Source organism: Drosophila suzukii, chromosome 3, assembly GCF_043229965.1.
Source record: "Drosophila suzukii chromosome 3, CBGP_Dsuzu_IsoJpt1.0, whole genome shotgun sequence".
Classification (NCBI taxonomy): Eukaryota; Metazoa; Arthropoda; class Insecta; order Diptera; family Drosophilidae; genus Drosophila; species Drosophila suzukii.
In genome coordinates this window covers 63,712,241-63,729,808 of record NC_092082.1, presented here as the reverse complement: position 1 = coordinate 63,729,808, position 17,568 = coordinate 63,712,241, and the positions used below count along the sequence as shown (strand labels likewise).

General features: G+C 41.0%; 1 protein-coding gene across 2 annotated transcripts in view; it reads left to right on the top strand.

The window, feature by feature from the left end:
- Nucleotides 1–17,568, top strand: part of side-III (sidestep III) — a 106,814-nt gene that overhangs the window by 13,424 nt on the left and 75,822 nt on the right. For both annotated transcript variants that reach the window (XM_036819043.3, XM_036819042.3), the window contains exon 2: nucleotides 8,882–9,558. In XM_036819043.3, the coding sequence (XP_036674938.3) occupies nucleotides 9,399–9,558 (160 nt within the window). In that variant the 5' untranslated portion in view covers nucleotides 8,882–9,398. The remainder of the gene's footprint in view (nucleotides 1–8,881; nucleotides 9,559–17,568) is intronic.

Below are 17,568 nucleotides of genomic sequence, written 5' to 3'. Positions count from 1 at the left end.
TGGGGGGAGCAGTCCGGGGCCGGGGATCCTGGTATCCTGGAATCCTGGGGATCCTGGGCCGGGAAGCAGCCAGCAAGGCACGTAATTGAGTAAAGTTGCCGCTGCGGCGGTGCAAATGCGAATGCGGATCCACTTGAAAGCCGAACGCAAATGTTTCGATATATTGCGTCTGGCAGCCGGAGCGCGACAATGAAAACTAACAATAACTTCCATGCAGCGGACGAGTTTCCATCTCCCAGGGAGCCCACAAAGCTAAAATCATAGGCCGTGCCCGGGGGATCTGCGAGCGCTACAGCGACTGCGGCCCAAACAGTCGGCATTTACTCCTGGGCTTTTTAATTGTCCGCTTCTGAGTGTGTGGGTTTATTGAGTACAGCCGTGGTCAAGAATAAAATGGAGGCAGATGAAAATGGTTGGAGAGAAAATTGAATATTAATATCCTCAAAACAAGCAATAACACCTTAAAATAGTTTCCAACAGTTCCCTTTTTAATAAAATTATTTAGCTTATAATAATAAATATAATACATTTTGTAAAAGTGGTTTAATATAAGAATACCTTTGAAATTTCCATTTTAATTATAAATTCATTTTGATTTTCAAAGGGAATAAACAAGTTACATTTGAAAAAAGTTTGTGAAATTTGTACTTTATATTAAGAATGGAATAGTTAAGGTACTCTTTTAAAGCTTTTGACACGAAATATATTTTTGTGGCAAGTTCTATTTTTCTGATATAATGATTACAATAATTTACAAATTTTCACTAAAAAAATATTAAGCATTTGATATCCTTGCTAACAACTCGAATTTGAATATTATTTGAATATATTTTGTTGTACCAAAATTCTCCCAGGGAAAAACGCCTACAAACTACACATAAAATATTGCTACGAAAACTTTTAAAAGTTTTTTACCCCTATATTTGTTTGGCAGCAGTTTTGTTGAAGTGAATACTAAGCATTAGCTGGCGGATTTCAGTAGTTTATGGCAGAGTTTTAGATGCTACCATTTTACTCGCAGCTGTGTGTGTACCAGCGTGCGCTGGTGTGTGTGACCGCGTGTCCGTGTAAGGACTTTGATTGTTTTCTTGATGGCGATGTGTGGGTGAGTTTTGCAATGGCTTCCGCCGGGTTCAACTGGATACTTCTGGTGTGTGTGTGTGTGTATTTGTGCTTTATTTGTCGAGTGTAGCTGCGCTTCAATTTATGACATTTTGACAGCAGTGTTGCAGTTGAATCCGAAAGTTGCTCTCTTGAGTAATCGCACAGCTTTTTCACTTACAAACGCGCAATTTTGTGGATTGCGCAGAAATATTTAGAAATATGTGTGTGTTTATAGAACTTGTCTGAAAGCCTAGACAGCAGTTAGCAGCGGAACTCGAATTAAATATTTATGGTGTAGAATCTAAATGTGGATTTTCGTGAGCTGGGTCGAGAGAAGCCCTGCGAATATATCTATACATCAGTTTTAATCAAAGGAATAAAAGGGATAAAATGAACGGTGGAATCAGATACTTTTGCGGTAATTTTCCCTATGATGGACAGTTAAAGGCCAACTGAAATTGTAGGCAATTATATTGAGTTACAATGGAAGCGACTTGAAAGTTTAAATGAATAAATGTATTGGTTGCGCGAATGAAACTGTAGTCATTTTACAAAAAAATGTTAGTACAATGCAATTATTTGAAAAAACAACATAAAAATATTTATTATTTCGCATAAAAAGGACATTCCAGTAATTGACTCTAGCGAATAAAAAATAAATCGCTTCCATCCGCCGACGAAGCTGTCATATTTAATTCGTTAGTTGATATCTGTTGCAACTGAAGCAACTTTGGAAGTAAAAAAAAAGGAATTCAGTTCACGCATTTATGTGTTATTCCCGATGCGTTCGGTAAGCCCATAATTAGCGCAAAACAATGGGGCCTGAACAAATAAATGTATCAAGCGCTGCAATTATACAATAATTTAATAGCATTTTACCAGCTGAGCTGTTCGAAACATAATTTTCCCCGACACATTCCATTACTTAAACTTCAGTCGCCGGGCGAAGGCAGCTGGAATTACAACGTACACGGCCGTATTTGCTCGGAGTGTTTGAGGAGGAAACGCTGACGCACAAATACAGCGAGTTAGCTATTAAACATATTTGACTTGCCGTCGAAGTGAGCAAAGCACACACTCTTGCACTTGGGTTCCCTGGTGGATGCTGTGTTGGCAATTTAGCTGTTATTTAGCTGAAACTGGCTATCTTCGAGGATCAAGGATATCCGAACTTTAAGGATCCTTCAATTTTTTACTTGATATAGAAAATTACCCTTTATGTAGGGAGAAGTCGTTGGGAAAGGGGTAACAAGATATTAAGAAATAATTTAACTGCACTTAAACTTTGACATAAGACGTTAAGAGCTCTTAATTTGTAGACTTAACTTAATTATTTTATTTATTTAATTATTCTCAGGCTAAAAGGCAGTTGCAAATTACCTAAAGGCTATGTTTGTATTTACGTTCTTACATTTTGACTATGTCTAGGTTTCCGATGAGATGATATATTTTGTTTAACATTTTCTTTAAGAAACTGAACTTAATTAAAAAATTTTTTATATTTCTTAACCTGATAATGGCTGACAATAAATTTTGATTTACAGAGCAAAAGTATGGGTTATTTGTAGGTTGTGAAAAAAAGGCCTTTGCATTTTTATAAGAACCTTCTACTATATATTTTTAGCTCCTTTCGTGGCCCGTAATTAGCAGCACTGTTAGGATGCTGAAGGATTTTCCCCAGGTCCGTGTTTGTGTTGGTGAAGGGGTGGCGGTGTATGATAATAATTCAACAAATTGTTGTTTAACAAGGAGAGACAGCCACAGTCACGCGACTGGCTCCTCGGTCCCCAATCCTCACTCCTCGTCCTTCGATCCTTGAACCCCGAACCCCCCACCCCCAACCCAAACCTCTCGAGCGTTCGTCGTGTTAATCGCTTTATATGCAGCGCTCTCAAGTGTGAGTGCGAGGTGATGTCTTGTTTTAATGCAATGTGTGTGGGTGTGGGTGTAGCTGTGAGGGTGTGCGAGTGCCTGGGGCAATACACGCACAGCTGCCGAAATATCTTACCTCCATTTCATGAAATGAAACAATTAGGAGAAAAAGTTGCCTCTGCTAAGGACACTTTCGTTTGGCCCATCTTCCCCCTCCGAACCCCATCGTATTTCCGGAGGGTTTTCGGATATCCAAAGCCCAACCCTTTTTATAGCTCGGCAAACATGTGTATGCCTGTAAACAAGGCTGCCTGCCTGTGTGTGTCTCTGTGTGCGTTTAATGACAAAATAATTAGAAAACTTTTTGTGTACTTTGTAGCCGGGGCCCGGAGTCTGAGACTGAGTCCTCGATGTGTCGTAGTTGCTCGGATGTCCTCCCACATTCCGCCCTGTCAATGTCACCGCCAATTTGCTACTTCAGCCTGTTTTTCGGGCCCGGGCCCTGCCTGTGTGTACGGAAACGTGTGTATCTGCTTCTGGCTTCTGGCCACACACATCTGGAAATTGCCAAACAAGAGCTCCGCCTCCGCCTCCGCATCTGACTCTGCCTCTGCCCCCAACGGCCTTGGTGTCTTTGGCAATTAAGGGGCTGGGGTTGCGACATTGACACCTGACTGGCTGGGTTTTTCCGGCAGGGGGATCATTGCCCGCGAAGCATGTCGAAATGTTAAAAATTTAAGCAACTAAACGCTAAATATTTAATCAAAGGCCCTGGGGTTATGCCGCCGTGAAATTTAAAAGCTGCTAATGTTGTTATCTAATTAGAAGGCATGTTCGGTAAAAAGCTTTTACAGTGGAATTTGGTCCTTTGAAATGGCATTACTGCTCTAAAGCATTTTAATGATTTTTTAAGTGGTTGCCCTGACCAAATATCGCTAAAATAAAGTTGTTATATACTTTAAACTGCAGAATTACAAGCCATGTATAGCAAATATTTTAAATATTAAATATTAATTTCTTAATATTTAACCATTGAAAATTGCAATGATATTTCCCTCTGCTAAAAAAAACTTGGGAGGACCACGTGCGCTGAAAACGGGGATAAATAAAAAGTGCTGCAAGCCATTCACAGCCATGTTTTCGTAATTTATATGTAACCCCATAGTTTTTCATAGCATAAGAAGATTAAATATATTAAAACCATCGAATTTTAGTAGCTTGCGGATGGTGTAAGCCCTTCACGTACAGTGCCCCAACTCTCCAGATTAAGTGGCTCAGAGGAGCTTATTATTTAAGACGCCTGGAGGCGGGGCTGGCTTTGCTATCGGTTTTTAATTATCTTTGAATAGATGCCATTTGTATTAAATCGAGAGCACCGCAGGCACCGGTGTGTGACTAATGCGCAAATCTGCGCGGCAGGGGCCATAGTACCAGACCATCCGATTGCCCGAATATTTTATTGGACTCGGCTATCAGCCACTTGGCATTTGGTTATTAAGCACTTGAGCATATGGCGCAGTCGGGGGGAGGACCCAACTTCCGCCAGACAGACGCAGGATACACCCACTATACATGCTGCCAACAGACTGCGCCACTTTATTCCGCCGATGGCCCACATTGCGTATGCGTATCGTCACGAAACTAGCTGCTTACCGGCTGTGTACGTGGAGGTGTTTTTATTGAAGTGCGTGGCGAAACACTTTAACTCGTTGTCCGAGCTGCCGCACGGATGCGGGGAACGGCAACACGGGGATCCGGACCTGGGCACGACAACTCCGGGGCTTCCAAACCCACGAAACGTGCCAAATCGATGGCAGTCCATGTCCGTGGCCGCCGAAAAAGAAAAAGTCGTAAACGCGGTGCTAAGAAAAACTTTGAGGAGGACCACAGCCATAAAAGAAATTACCCATTTCGCTCTCAAAACTGGACCTTTTCTCGAAATAATTGTAATTGCATACATATAATTGGAAGTTTAGAATTCAGAAATGCTGTACAGTCTCAGTTTTCGACTTGTGTATTCTTCTAAACTAAATTAAGGAAGTTTAAAATAAAACTCAATCAGTATAAGTAAACGAATAACGTTAAAATTTGTGAATTAACTATTACCAAATTTTTCGTTTTAAGAAATTTTTATTTCAATAAACCTAACAAATATAAATTATTTATAAAATCATTAAACTTTTGTTTATATAGAACTTAGCTTTAATTATTTCTTGTAAGTTACGATTGTCCTCATTTTAGGCTTTTGTATATGTAAAGGCCAAATGTTAGTTGCTTATTACTGTATGACAGTTGTTGAAGTTTCGACTATCTGACTGACTTTTCTTAAATGAGTCATGGCAACCTCATCAAATGTTTTTGAACTACAGACTTGTTTTCCCTCAGTTACCAGGACTGTTTGTAAGTTTAGTCCGTTAATTGTTGTTATAGATTTTCCCTTCGATTCCATTTAAATAAAGCCTTATGCATGACATTTTGATTAACTCAATAAATGGTATAGTGTGTTTTGGAGTATACTTGAGATCAAGTTAACCCTTTTGTTTAGCCTGGTTTGATGTTGTCTTTTAACTCCCCAATTTTAAACGTGTCTTTAAAGAAATAGCGGGCAACATAGCAGTTTCCGGGTACAAGCTCAGCGAAAAATTCCAACTACCCAATGGAAGGATGCCAAAAAGGTTTTCGGTCAGGAGCTGGGCCCTGACCGATAAATGCTTACATGAACTCATGCCTGGACAAATACTCGTATGAATATATACGGAGCGAGGGCACATACGCTGCCAAGTATTTGCACTGCCCGAAAGGAGGAGCCGCAGCGGCAAAAGGACGAAAAAGGACGAGGAGAGTCGGGCTAAAGGCAAACTTTATGCCACGTGTGGGGCAGGAATAGAGGGCAGGAGCTAGTTGATTTTCAACAGTTGAGTCGAGTTTATTTTGCCGGCCAGGTGAGACTGCGAGCAGTTTGGAAATGGTTGGAAATGGGGCAAAGAACAGGCAACAGCAGCCGGCATTGCATACATTTTTGCTGCGTGCCTCGGCAGTTTTTCTACCATTTTCCACCCAGCCGGCCAAGTCGAGCGTGAAATGTTGATGAAGTAGCCGCACATGTTTGCCGTTCGCCTCTTGTCGTGCATAAGTTCCTGGAACCGGTTTCACCTCAAGTGAGTGTTTAGGCGCAAACTTTTGTCCTGGCCCCGGTCTCCTCCTGTCTAAGCGCAAATTAGTTTGTCGGGCCAGGGGCAGAAGAAGTTGGGATTGTGCAACGGCCAATTCGTGTTCCCCGTTCTGGCCCTGCATTTCGGGTGCCACTTGTCCCATATGCATATAAATATGCGATAAAAAACGCTCTCAAAAAGAAGGAAAGTTTCGCAACTAGAGCATGTCATGATGCACGGCCACCATAGATGTTGAGGCACATGCATCGTTACCGAAACAACCGTCAAAAACGAGAAGAGCTGGTTTGGGCCAAACAACGGGTCGGAACTCAGGATTCCCCGGCGCCAGGACTCTGATTCAGTTTCAGTTTCAGTTGCTGGCTCTGTTTCGGTTCCAAGGACAATGTAACCATGTTAAACAGCAATCAGAGTGGAAATACAAACCACTCGCTGGTAATTTTGCATGCAACGCTTAATGCTTGTGGCGAAAGTGGCGTTGATTTCGGCAGACAACTTTTTCAGTTTTTCGCCTCCGCCCGCCCCGCTCTTTTGGATTTTTATTTTCTGCCTGTGTTTTGTTTTTTCTGCATTACATTTCCCCCTCCCAAAACAGTGTCGCTAAAGTTTTTCCAGGGGCGGTCGGTGAAAGGGGTGATTGTGGGAGGGGCAGCCCCTCGGCAGCGGGCCAAATTAAACGAAATGTATACAAAACTCGCTGCAGCGACGCTGCTGCACTCGAAATTTGAGTGAGTGGCTGCCTGCATAAAATAAAGAAGCCCCGCCAGCAGCGGATGGCTGAAGGCTGAGCAGCGCCCTGCACTGCGGAAAAAAACTAGGGCTTAGCCTTCTATTCGGAGATTAAACATACCTGTCAGCTAAATTTAAAAATCGCAAAATATAGTAGTGGGTAAAAATGGAGTAGGGCTTAACCTTCAATTTGAAAATTAAACATACCTGCCAGCTAAATTTAAAAATTGCCTAATATTCTAATGCATTTGCCATTTTAAATTATTGTTTTTTTAAATAGTTCTATCCAACTGTTTACTTTCCAGTCAAAGCGTATTAGTTATCGAGTATAGGAATAAAAGTCACTTATGCCCTTTGGTTTGAACTTAGGTCACATTTGCCCTGAGGTAATTATAAACATCCGCTTGGGGACCCATATATTGCTTAGCATCCGTAACATAAACAATACTCCGTTCACAGTACAAATTTTTTGAATGGGTTAGCAGCTTCAAATTTCTAGACATTAGATCAAATGTACTGGAGGCTAGGAAGAAGCACTTTGCTGAGGCTCGATGGCACATCTTAGAATTAAGTTTCAGTTTGTTTCGTGAATCAGCCCGGATCGGTTGTAATAAAAAAATTTTTAATAAAATTTGAACCAAAAAAATCTACAAAATTGCTACAGTCAGCACAAATTATTTGTAAGTGAAATCCTCTATATTAATTAATAATAAATATTTTATTAGAATCGTCTGTAAATTTGTATCGTAAAGGTGCTTAGTAGCGCTTTAAGATTGTGTTGCGTTAGAGGTTTAAGTTAGGTTATTTAAATATATATTACGCTTAATGATGACGTATTTTCAAAATCTATTCAACTATTAAGGTTTTAAAAATAATCTTTTAGGTCACCTAAACACAAGATCACAAAATAGTGTAAGTGGGCAAAGTGAGGCTTAATTAATAGACCAATTGTTGGTTAAATGCTGTCAGGCTGAGCCATTTCGCTAGTAGGTTAATTAAACTATCGCCACATAAAATTTTAAAGGGGCCATCAATCTAGCAAATTCATTTTAGTTTCGAGTTGAATGTTTTTCCCCGAGTGTTTGGTTTGGCTTTCGGCCTGGCTGGGCGGCTGGGATGTGCAGGCAGCCGTGGCGTGAGATGTTTGCCAACATGTACAACAATGTGCTGTTGCTTTTGGTCTTGTTTTTGCTGTTGCTGTGCTTCTGGTGCTGCCGCGTTGTCTAAAGTTTGAAGTGCGCATAATAAGCCGGTGGGTGTGGGGATGGGGATAGGATGGCATGGGGATGGGCCCAAACCATGCCAAATTAGGCACTGCAGATAGTGCCCCGAAATGTAGGCAACCGTTTTGGGGGCCAAAAGAAGCGAGAAGTGCTTCGCCGAAAGAGACTGGGGTTCAATGAGCCCGTCATCATTGCGCAGCTTGTTAGCTTTCGAAAGTGAAACTAATTTCCGTTTTTACGTGGATACAACTTGGTAGAAACTAGGTCAAAGAGTAAGAGTTTGGGCGTGTAGTTAGGGACAACACTAGGCAGCTCCTTCCTAATGATGTCTAACGCGAACAAAGTCAAGTAATTATAATGACTTTCATGTAAATGGAAATGAAGGCTATAAGGGCATTTATTTATGATGAAGAACTAATCCATTAGCTCAAGAAAAATAATTAAATTACTTGGCGAAACATCAAAAATATACTTTTGTATTTATACTTGTAGAGTCTATTTTAAAAAGTTTCCTTAAAATTAATTTTCAAAATTTTAATGTAATGCGTCGCAATTAGCTGAGGAAGGGTTGAGTAAACCAAAAACTAAACAAATGACACATTGTCACTATTAATGGCGAAAAACCATATTCTACACCGGCGTCATTATCTCATTAAGCAACATGCAATTAGCTAATTTATTAATTTACTAATCCACTTAAAAGTGATTTCGAATTTCCCCCGGCAAAACTGAAATTATAATTCTGTACACCTCTCTATTTTTCCAACCCTCCACCTTTTGCAGAAAATTGAAATCGGAAAAACAATGCAACAATTGGAGAGCTTCGCGCACCTCAGTGCCACGCAGCGGCAGCAACATCAACGGCAGCAACATCAGCAGAAACAGCAGCAACACCAGCAACACCAGCAGCAGCAGCAGCGCGAAAGTTATGCCCCGGGCAAAAACTGAAAATGAAACAACTTAATTAGTAGTTGTAGGAGTCGAGAGCAAAAAGCCGCGCACTCCCTGAATTCCGAATCAGACCAGCAACTAGCAACCAGAACCAGCAACCAGCAACCAGCTCAGCTCGAGGAAGTGGAAGTAGAAGTGGAAAAGGACGCGGACGCGGACGCGGACGTGGCAGCTAGCACCACACAAAATTTTAGGGAATATTTCGAAGAAGGTAAAAGTGTTCGCGTGTGAGTGGAAGAGTGGGTGCACTTTTTCGAGAAAATTAAATTGAAAACAACATCAGAAGCGAGGCGAGTAAACAGTCCGAAATACGAGACGAGCCTGCATATAAATCGTTACACTTTACACAATGGATTTGCCAGCGAAAAGGACTTCCACAATGCCCGTAACAACTTCCTACAAGGCCAACATCGGCCGAAGCTGCCTGGCTTTATTCACGCTCTTCCTGTTCGCGGCACACATCAGCATGACTTCCGGTCAAATCGATTGGGACGACGACGATGATCCAGGTGAGTGAGTTTGAATGCACTGGAAGATATTCTTGATATTCCTTAATCAAATCTAACACCCAGTCATGTACTTTGTGCCACAAAAAGCACTAAATGTCAGTTTTAGGTGTCTAAAAGTATGCAACAATATATTTAGAACTCTGAAGAATAAAGAACTCACTGCATACTTTTAGACACCTGAAATTACATTTAAAAGTGTTTTAATAATACGGCATCTTGTAACTTATGATAATTCAATAAGGCTTCTATTTCTAATGTACTTTATGAAACATTTTTAATTTCAACTTATTGAAAAATTTTATTTTCTTCTTATAAAAAAGTAACAATGCCAGTTACTTTTTCTGTACTAAATAATTTATGACGTTTAGTTCACACACTTAACTATTTTTAAAGCAAAACAACAACCAGTTTTTTCCCAGTGCCGATACGAATTGAAATTCGATTCGAACGCTAAGTTAGGCAAAACAATCCGGCCAACGACTGGCTACTTCTTTTATGGCCGCTCACCTCGGGCGCCGTGATTTGCATAAATTGCAAATCGCTGTCGGAAGAGACAGTTCAATCAACTGGAGATCCAAAGCAGGCGAAGCATTTTCCAATTGAGTTTCGGTTATGTTTTTGTAATTAAGTTTAATTGCCATTAGGCTTACGCCCTGGATACCTCAAAACCACGGGAACGGGCCCCTTAATTAATCGCAGATTTATGGCTTGAGGTATGTGTACGGCCATATAAATGGAATTTTAATTATTCAAAAGCTACAATTAAAATATTTAATGAATTCATAAGTCTGACAGTTTAATTGCAAGAGTTTGCCATAACTTTGGCAGCGCCGAGGAGAATATTTATAGAAGCGGATAAATCCAGTTGTTGTGACAGGCCCAAGGAGCCGCTCAGAGGCTTTGTGTTTTCGGATACCTGTTGGACACACATTTTAATTTATTTATTTGCAGCAGCTGTGGGCGAAAAGTTCAATCTTCGGCCAGGCCATTAGCACAAATATTCATAAACTTTTGCCAGAGCTTGCAGTCACTTTTTCTGAGGTCCTCTCTTCCACCGATTTAAATTCATCGGAATAATTAATTTCTGCTTTGAGGAAAACGCTTTCACGGCGCTTGAGCCACGGCCACACCCATTCCCACTTTCCCGCCCACCGACGGACGGATGGCCTTGTAACCTCCACACTTTTCTATTTTGCGATCAAAATGGAAGTCCTTTGTGGCCCGGAGGGGGCCAAATCACACGGTTTGTCTCGTTTATCGATTTTCGCCCCATTGTGCGAGGCGCTCGGTGGCGCACGCTTTTAAGCTAACGATGCAAACTGAAAATGTTGACAACAAACATTTTTCAAGCTGTGAGCGGTGTGCCGTCCTTGTTGCAAGGTAGCCGGGCCTTAAACAAATACAGATAGAGCTCTATTCCCCCAGTGAAATGTGAATGTGCCACATGCCCCGTGTGTGTGGAAATAGGAGCAGACACGGCCACCCGCCGAGATTCCATTTCAGCCCGGCGAACGGCACTGCCAGCTTTTACAGCTGGGAAATATGGTTTTGCATAAAATTGCGAATAAATGCTGCGATATGAGTCAAGGCTAAGATTAGGCCAGGCATGATCTTAAAGCGCCGTTTTGTACTGAATGCTGCGGATGCGCCAGTGGAAAATTACAAAAATTAATCCGGGGAGGAGGCGGAATAAAAATGCCACAAATTTGCACAATCCGCACTGAAAAACCAACTGGCAGTGGGATTTGTAGGATATATATGTATGGGAGTTTATTTTTAAAATAATGGGAAAACTTTAAATATTCCTAGGACACTTTATTGTTTTTGTTTAAGTGTTATAAATTATTTTTAAAATTTTCTGGAGCTTTTAAAAAGGGTAGACTTTTTTTCCGAGTGCATAGACGCAGGGCAATGTGGCTAGGGCCATAAACAACGAGCATTCTTCTCGGCCCCGCCAACACTGTAAAATTATGAAATCATAAAAATATTTTTACGATTACATAAAAAGTTGCGAAAATGTGGGCGTCGCTTACAATGTACGCCGAGGTCCTAGACACGGGGTCTGGGTTTTTGTACCCGGGACTGGTGGCGAACCCCGGCAATTGCGTGATAGTATAAAATTCAACTTTGGACATATGACTTCATTATTTATCAAACGGCCGGGCTGGAAAGCGTCAAAGGGACAAACCGCACTCCCCACATCCACATTGACCTGTGGCCGGAACCGAAACCTAGTGCCATATATTCAAATTACGTGTGTCACTCGGAGCCGAAGCCGAAGTCGAAGCCAAAGCCAAGAGCCCATTTCCAAGGGGCCGAAAACGGAAAACCACATTCGAACAATTTCATTAAAAATGAGCCACATGTGTGGGACGCTTTTCGGGCATTTCATTTGCTGAACTCTGCGGCTTTAACCCTATTAGCCTTTCGCCCCAGCCGGCCATAATTCATGTTGTTTTCATTTGTTTTGATTAGCAAATGCGGCCTGGATTGTAGGATTTTTGGCAGCAAATTATAACGTGACTTGCGCGGCGGCCACTAAAAATCGTATGTATTTGGTGTATTTCTGCGCTGTCTCGTGCGTGTTTCTTTCACTTGCCACACGCAATCCGCAATCCACAAGCCGCAACGTGAGCTGTGAATTGCCGCGGCACAAAACACACTCATCCCACTGCGAAGTGGAAGAAGAGCGAACGCGTTGGACATAAAAATTTTAATTTATGCCGTGTTGAGTGCGTTATGCCCCAGTTCGCCACAAGTGTGCCTACTTTAGATCTCCCCCATATCACACAATGTATGCAGATAGCTCCCCGATTAACCGTGTTTCGGAACCGGGGAATGTGTATCTCAAGTTTAATTAAACAATTCGCGAGTCAATGGAATGTAACGATAGATAGAGGGAATTTATTCAAAGTTGCGGGAGTTATGGGAGATAAAAGGTTTCGGTATTCCAATTACTAACCGACTTGTTTGCCAACTTTGGTATAATTCAGTAAATAAAGTAAGTAGGGCACAGACTTTATGTTCTTTGATTTCGTATTTAAAGTATAAAGGGCTTGGTATCTAATTAGCGGATAATGGATTTGTTAATAAGGTAAATATTAAACAAGCTAAGACATTGTAAATACATTAATTATTACAACTTTGTAGTTATTGGTTGTTAAAAAGGCAGTTCTAGACTTTTCTGACCTATGCAACGGCAGTTTTCTTTAGTATATTCTACTGTCTGTATTTCTTAAAAAGGCCCTTAAAACATAATATTTTGCCTGCGAACTCCATGGAATGACAGTCACTGTGCGATTCGAAGTCAGACCACAAATCGGCACTTCTGACGGGCTCTCTATAGCTCATTTTGCTGTCGTTCGCCAGGCGCTGGAAAATGTTGGATTTCCTCGAGGCACGCGATGGATTTCCATTTCCATTACCATTTCCCCACCGATAGCATATGAAGAAACCGGGCTGAGCGCGGCCGCAAATATGTAAAAATTATAATTCATGTTACATATTTGATGAAACACATTCAATCATTCGCCTGGCAGGGCCGCAGCCCGATAATTACGCATTTCGCCTTTTTCGCAGTGTGGTTATTTTTAATGATAAATGACCGGGCCCAAAGTGTTGGAAATTTTTCGGAGCTTAGCCGAATATTTCGGCGCACGGGTGTTTATGTGCTGGGCGTGTTCTCCCCACCCAGTCGTGTAACTAATTTTGTGTCAAAAATACTTAGCGGCGACGGCGATAATACACACTCATGTTCGGAGTGTGTGCGGCAGGGCAACAAGGAGCAGGATGTGGCAACGCAATTTGTCATTTGTCAGAATCTAATGCAGTTAATAATTAGCTAAGCCGTCTAATGGCGAGGTGTCTCGATTCCTCTTGACAATGTAATGCCTGAATTCACTCCCGGTCTCCTTTGGGCCATTAGAGGAGCCAAGTTGCTCCAGTGCTCGGGAGCCTACGGGGAAATCAATGGATGATTAATTGCCCCAGCTAGATACAATTTGGCCTTAAAGGATTTGCCACTTACGTAGAGCTCTTGAATGTGCACACAATTTGTATAATTATATTGCAAATAGGGGGTATAGAACATGGGCAAAATGTAAATATGACGGTAGGGTCAATGACTTTCCACTGTGCAGAGTTGATAAGCTAGTTGTAGTTAGGCATCACTTTAGTTTATTATAAATTTAATTCATTAATAATAACAATTTATGGAAAAATATACCTAGTTATAGTTATAAACAGGAAAAGAGTACATTTAAAATGTCCTTAGTGTTCTTTCTTATGGTTTCATTTTCAGTTTTTTATAAATTTATAATGTGTTTAAAGTGTTCTTTTAATAATAGGCTCCATCAGATAATTTATAATTTAGAAAGTTAACTGGATTGCTGGAAACTCGTAGAAGTAGGTGTTACCAGCTCAGGTTAAAAGAAATCCGAGTTATCAAGGTATGCCTTCAATTCGGTTCCATATTTATGGAAACCAACCAAGTCCTGAAACCCTTAATTTGAACAGTTAAACGTGTAATCAATAAAGTCCGGATTTGCATACGGCTGAGAATCCCGGCTGTTGACAACATCAATGTGCTTATCTAGTGATTTAGCCGACTTTGGCTCAGCGGGGAATTTTGCCTGACAAAGAGAATAGCATTTCAAATGTCATGTATAAAAGGCAGAAGTCGAAAAAGGAGAACTAAAGCTGGTAGAACACGCGAAATCCTAGACCTCCAGTCCGACTGTCGCGCAGCAGACACGCTAAAACTGTTCACTTCGGCGAAACGTATAAATTTTCTATTGATTTATGCCAAGTTCGCATGCCATTTTTTTGGTTTTGCATAATTTCTGCTGTTGGCCAAATTGCACTCGGCAGAAGAACGAAGGGGCGGATTGGCGGAGGGGCGGGTCGGCAGGATGGCCGAGGAGGACCAAGGCAAATACAATTGTTGCGATTGCGACTGTCTCCTCGCGGTCATGGCTCGACTGCTACTTACCAACACAATGGCGAACGCAATTCCGAGTGCCACTGCCAGTGCACTGAGAGAAAATCAATGAAAGAACTTACTCTTTTGGCCTGCTTGGCGGAACCTGATCACAACACATAGAAATGACAAAAATATAAGAATAATATTATGGAAAACATTGTGTAACATTAGTTGAGTTTCAATTGAGATTCCAATAAAAATAATAATATCATCTATTTAAATTATATCAGTGGAATTTCAATTAGGATTCCAATTAACAATGGTACTATTTATTCTTTTTAAATTGTTAAAAGGAAAAGAAAATATGTATTCCTTGCATTAAAGTGCTAAAAAAGTCAGAAGCAAGCTTCGGAAGTCATTCAGTCTTCTAAAATAATCAGTAAATCTCTTGGCTTCCAAGATTATAAAAGATAATCTTGAAATTTCTTAATTTTCAAATGCTTCCTTACAGAATTATCACCTTTTTTCCCCGTGTACTACTGCGGCAGTTACAGTTGCGTTGCAGCAGTTACAGCAGCTACAGCGGCTGCCGCAGCTAGTGGCATGAATTGCGATGATGGAGTTATCCATTTATACTCGCATTTGCATAGAACCAGCGTCTGTGATTGCCGCTGGGCGAGAGACGCTGCGCTGACACATGACATGGAAAAATGAAAACGAAGCCCGTCGAGCAGCCAGTCTCTAGTCGCTTTCCCCCCAGCTTTTCATCCCGCCCTATCTCGTTCTGGGCAGAACAAATGGTCAAACAGTTGCTACTGCAACCCATCCCCTGACAGCTTAAAAACTAGCAAAAAATCAGAAAAAAGCGCAAAAAGCCAGAAGAGAAACTGCTTTTCCAGCTACAGCTGCACGGGAAATGGTGCGGTGTTAGAGAGCCTGCCACTGCAACATTTTCTATATATCTCATGTAAATATGAGGGCCCACTACCGTGCACACGGCAATGGCCGCAGTGGTAGCACTGCTAATCTATCCATTTTACTTTATTATTAATACCAATTCCCCCATAAGAACTTACAATAAGCTAGAATTACTTGTGAATTTATTCTGAATTTCTCTATTTTCCGGGTGTTGGCTACAATCGTCTTAGCAAACCTTAAAAGCTTTTGGTTAATAAATTATTTAAATATACTTTTTAAGAGAACAATATTACGAAATTCAACAAAATAATTATGTATTTTTGTATTGATTTATAAATATTAATGGGATAACGTTTTTTTCAGGCATGTTTTCATATTTACTTAATAAAATATACAAGAGAATCATTTAAAGTTTTATAAAAAGGTACAACAATCTAAAAATGCAATATAAGCACTAGGCTGTACACTTTTATTTTATTGTAATTTTTTTAGCCAGTAAAATAAATTCTGAATTGATTTTAAGTTCATTTATAACCTCCAGGTAGACATTAACCCACTCATTTGTAGAGTCTTGTACCTAGAGGGCCGCCCGCTGCTGTGCACCCCTATCTGGGCCCTGGGAATGCCTGAAATGTGCCTTTCTGCTTAGCTTTTGACTGGCTGCCCGGCACGCTCGGTTGCAAGTCAAAACCATGTTGCACATCCATCACTTGGAGTAAACAATTTTTGATTAATCGCCGCCACCGGACTGCGACTCCGAGTGGCACTGGGTGTGGCGTGCACTTTGTGCAGCATTTCCAATTGCTGGAATGGAAACAAAAAGCACAGAAACGGAAACATGGCCAGCAAAATAAGAAGGGGGCACAACAAACTGTTTGGCACGTGCAGTGCAAAACAGTCCCTAAAGCGCCGGACATGTGTATACAAATTGTGGATGGTCGGGGAGCAGCTGCTCTGCTTTTGGCCAATGCAAATTGTGAGGCCTGATTGCTTGCCGACCGCCAAGTTAACAGCCAACAACCAACAACCAAGAGCACCCAACAAACTCGAGTCTGGAGCCGAATAACCAGCATCAATGGCCTCCATTTGGCTTTTGCATATTTGACTCCGGCTCTTCCGTGCGGCAATTTGTGCCGTCAACCGTTGTTAAGCTTTACAACTTATCAAAGTGATCGGGGGAGTCGGGGCGATGGGGAGATGGGACCCGGGTCCGAGGACACCGCTTAATGGGGGTTTCTTTTGTGAATTTCAATACATATTAAACGGGTTATGCCGCAAAAGGATTACAACACTTGTCCCCCAAGCATATCATTATGGTTAAACAATTTTTTCCGACAACTTTATTAGCCCGGCCCGAATCGAGTGACCCGTGCACAAAAGGGTTTTTCCCGGAGAGGCGTGCGAAAAATTCTAAACAAATAAATAAGAGGCAAGTTTGTAACCGGCAGGGGCCAGTGTGGAAAATTGCTATGCGGCATGCGTCAGCGTCGAAAACTATTTTATAGCTGATTCGTGTTGTCGTCGGCATCGGAGGGGAAAAGGGGTGCGGCCGGGGCGAGGGCGGCGGAAGGGGCGTGGCTAACGAGGCTGCTGGCCAACGGGGCGGATGAGTGGCGAGCGGGATGCTGCGAATAAGTCAACGTGGCAAAATGTGTCAAAATGCGCAATTTATTTAATTCTCAACACACACACACACCCGACCCTTTTCCATTGGATATTTTCAGCTCACTCGGAAAAAACATGCTTTAAATTTAGCATAAAAAGGCACCTTGAAATTTTCGATTATGCCAAGTATTAAGAATTTGGATGAACTCAATTCAGGTTTTTATTAAATAAATATTTTGTAATATTATTATTTATTTAATTTCACTAAAGATAATTTTCTCTCCCACGAATTATTAAATTTTTTGTATGTAAAGAGCAAAGTTTTTTTTTAAATAAATCAATTTTAAATACTCAATTTTTTTATATTTATGAAACATCATTTTCTCTAGACAAATAAATAAATTTAAAATCTTATGTTAAGGACAAATGACATATTATGTTAATTAGTAACGAATTTTGTATCTTACGCAGACCAGTACATTTTATTTTGAGTCTTAAAAGTCATTGTCAAAGTCAAGATATATTGAATAAATATATTTTATTAAATTATTATTTGGTAAACATCT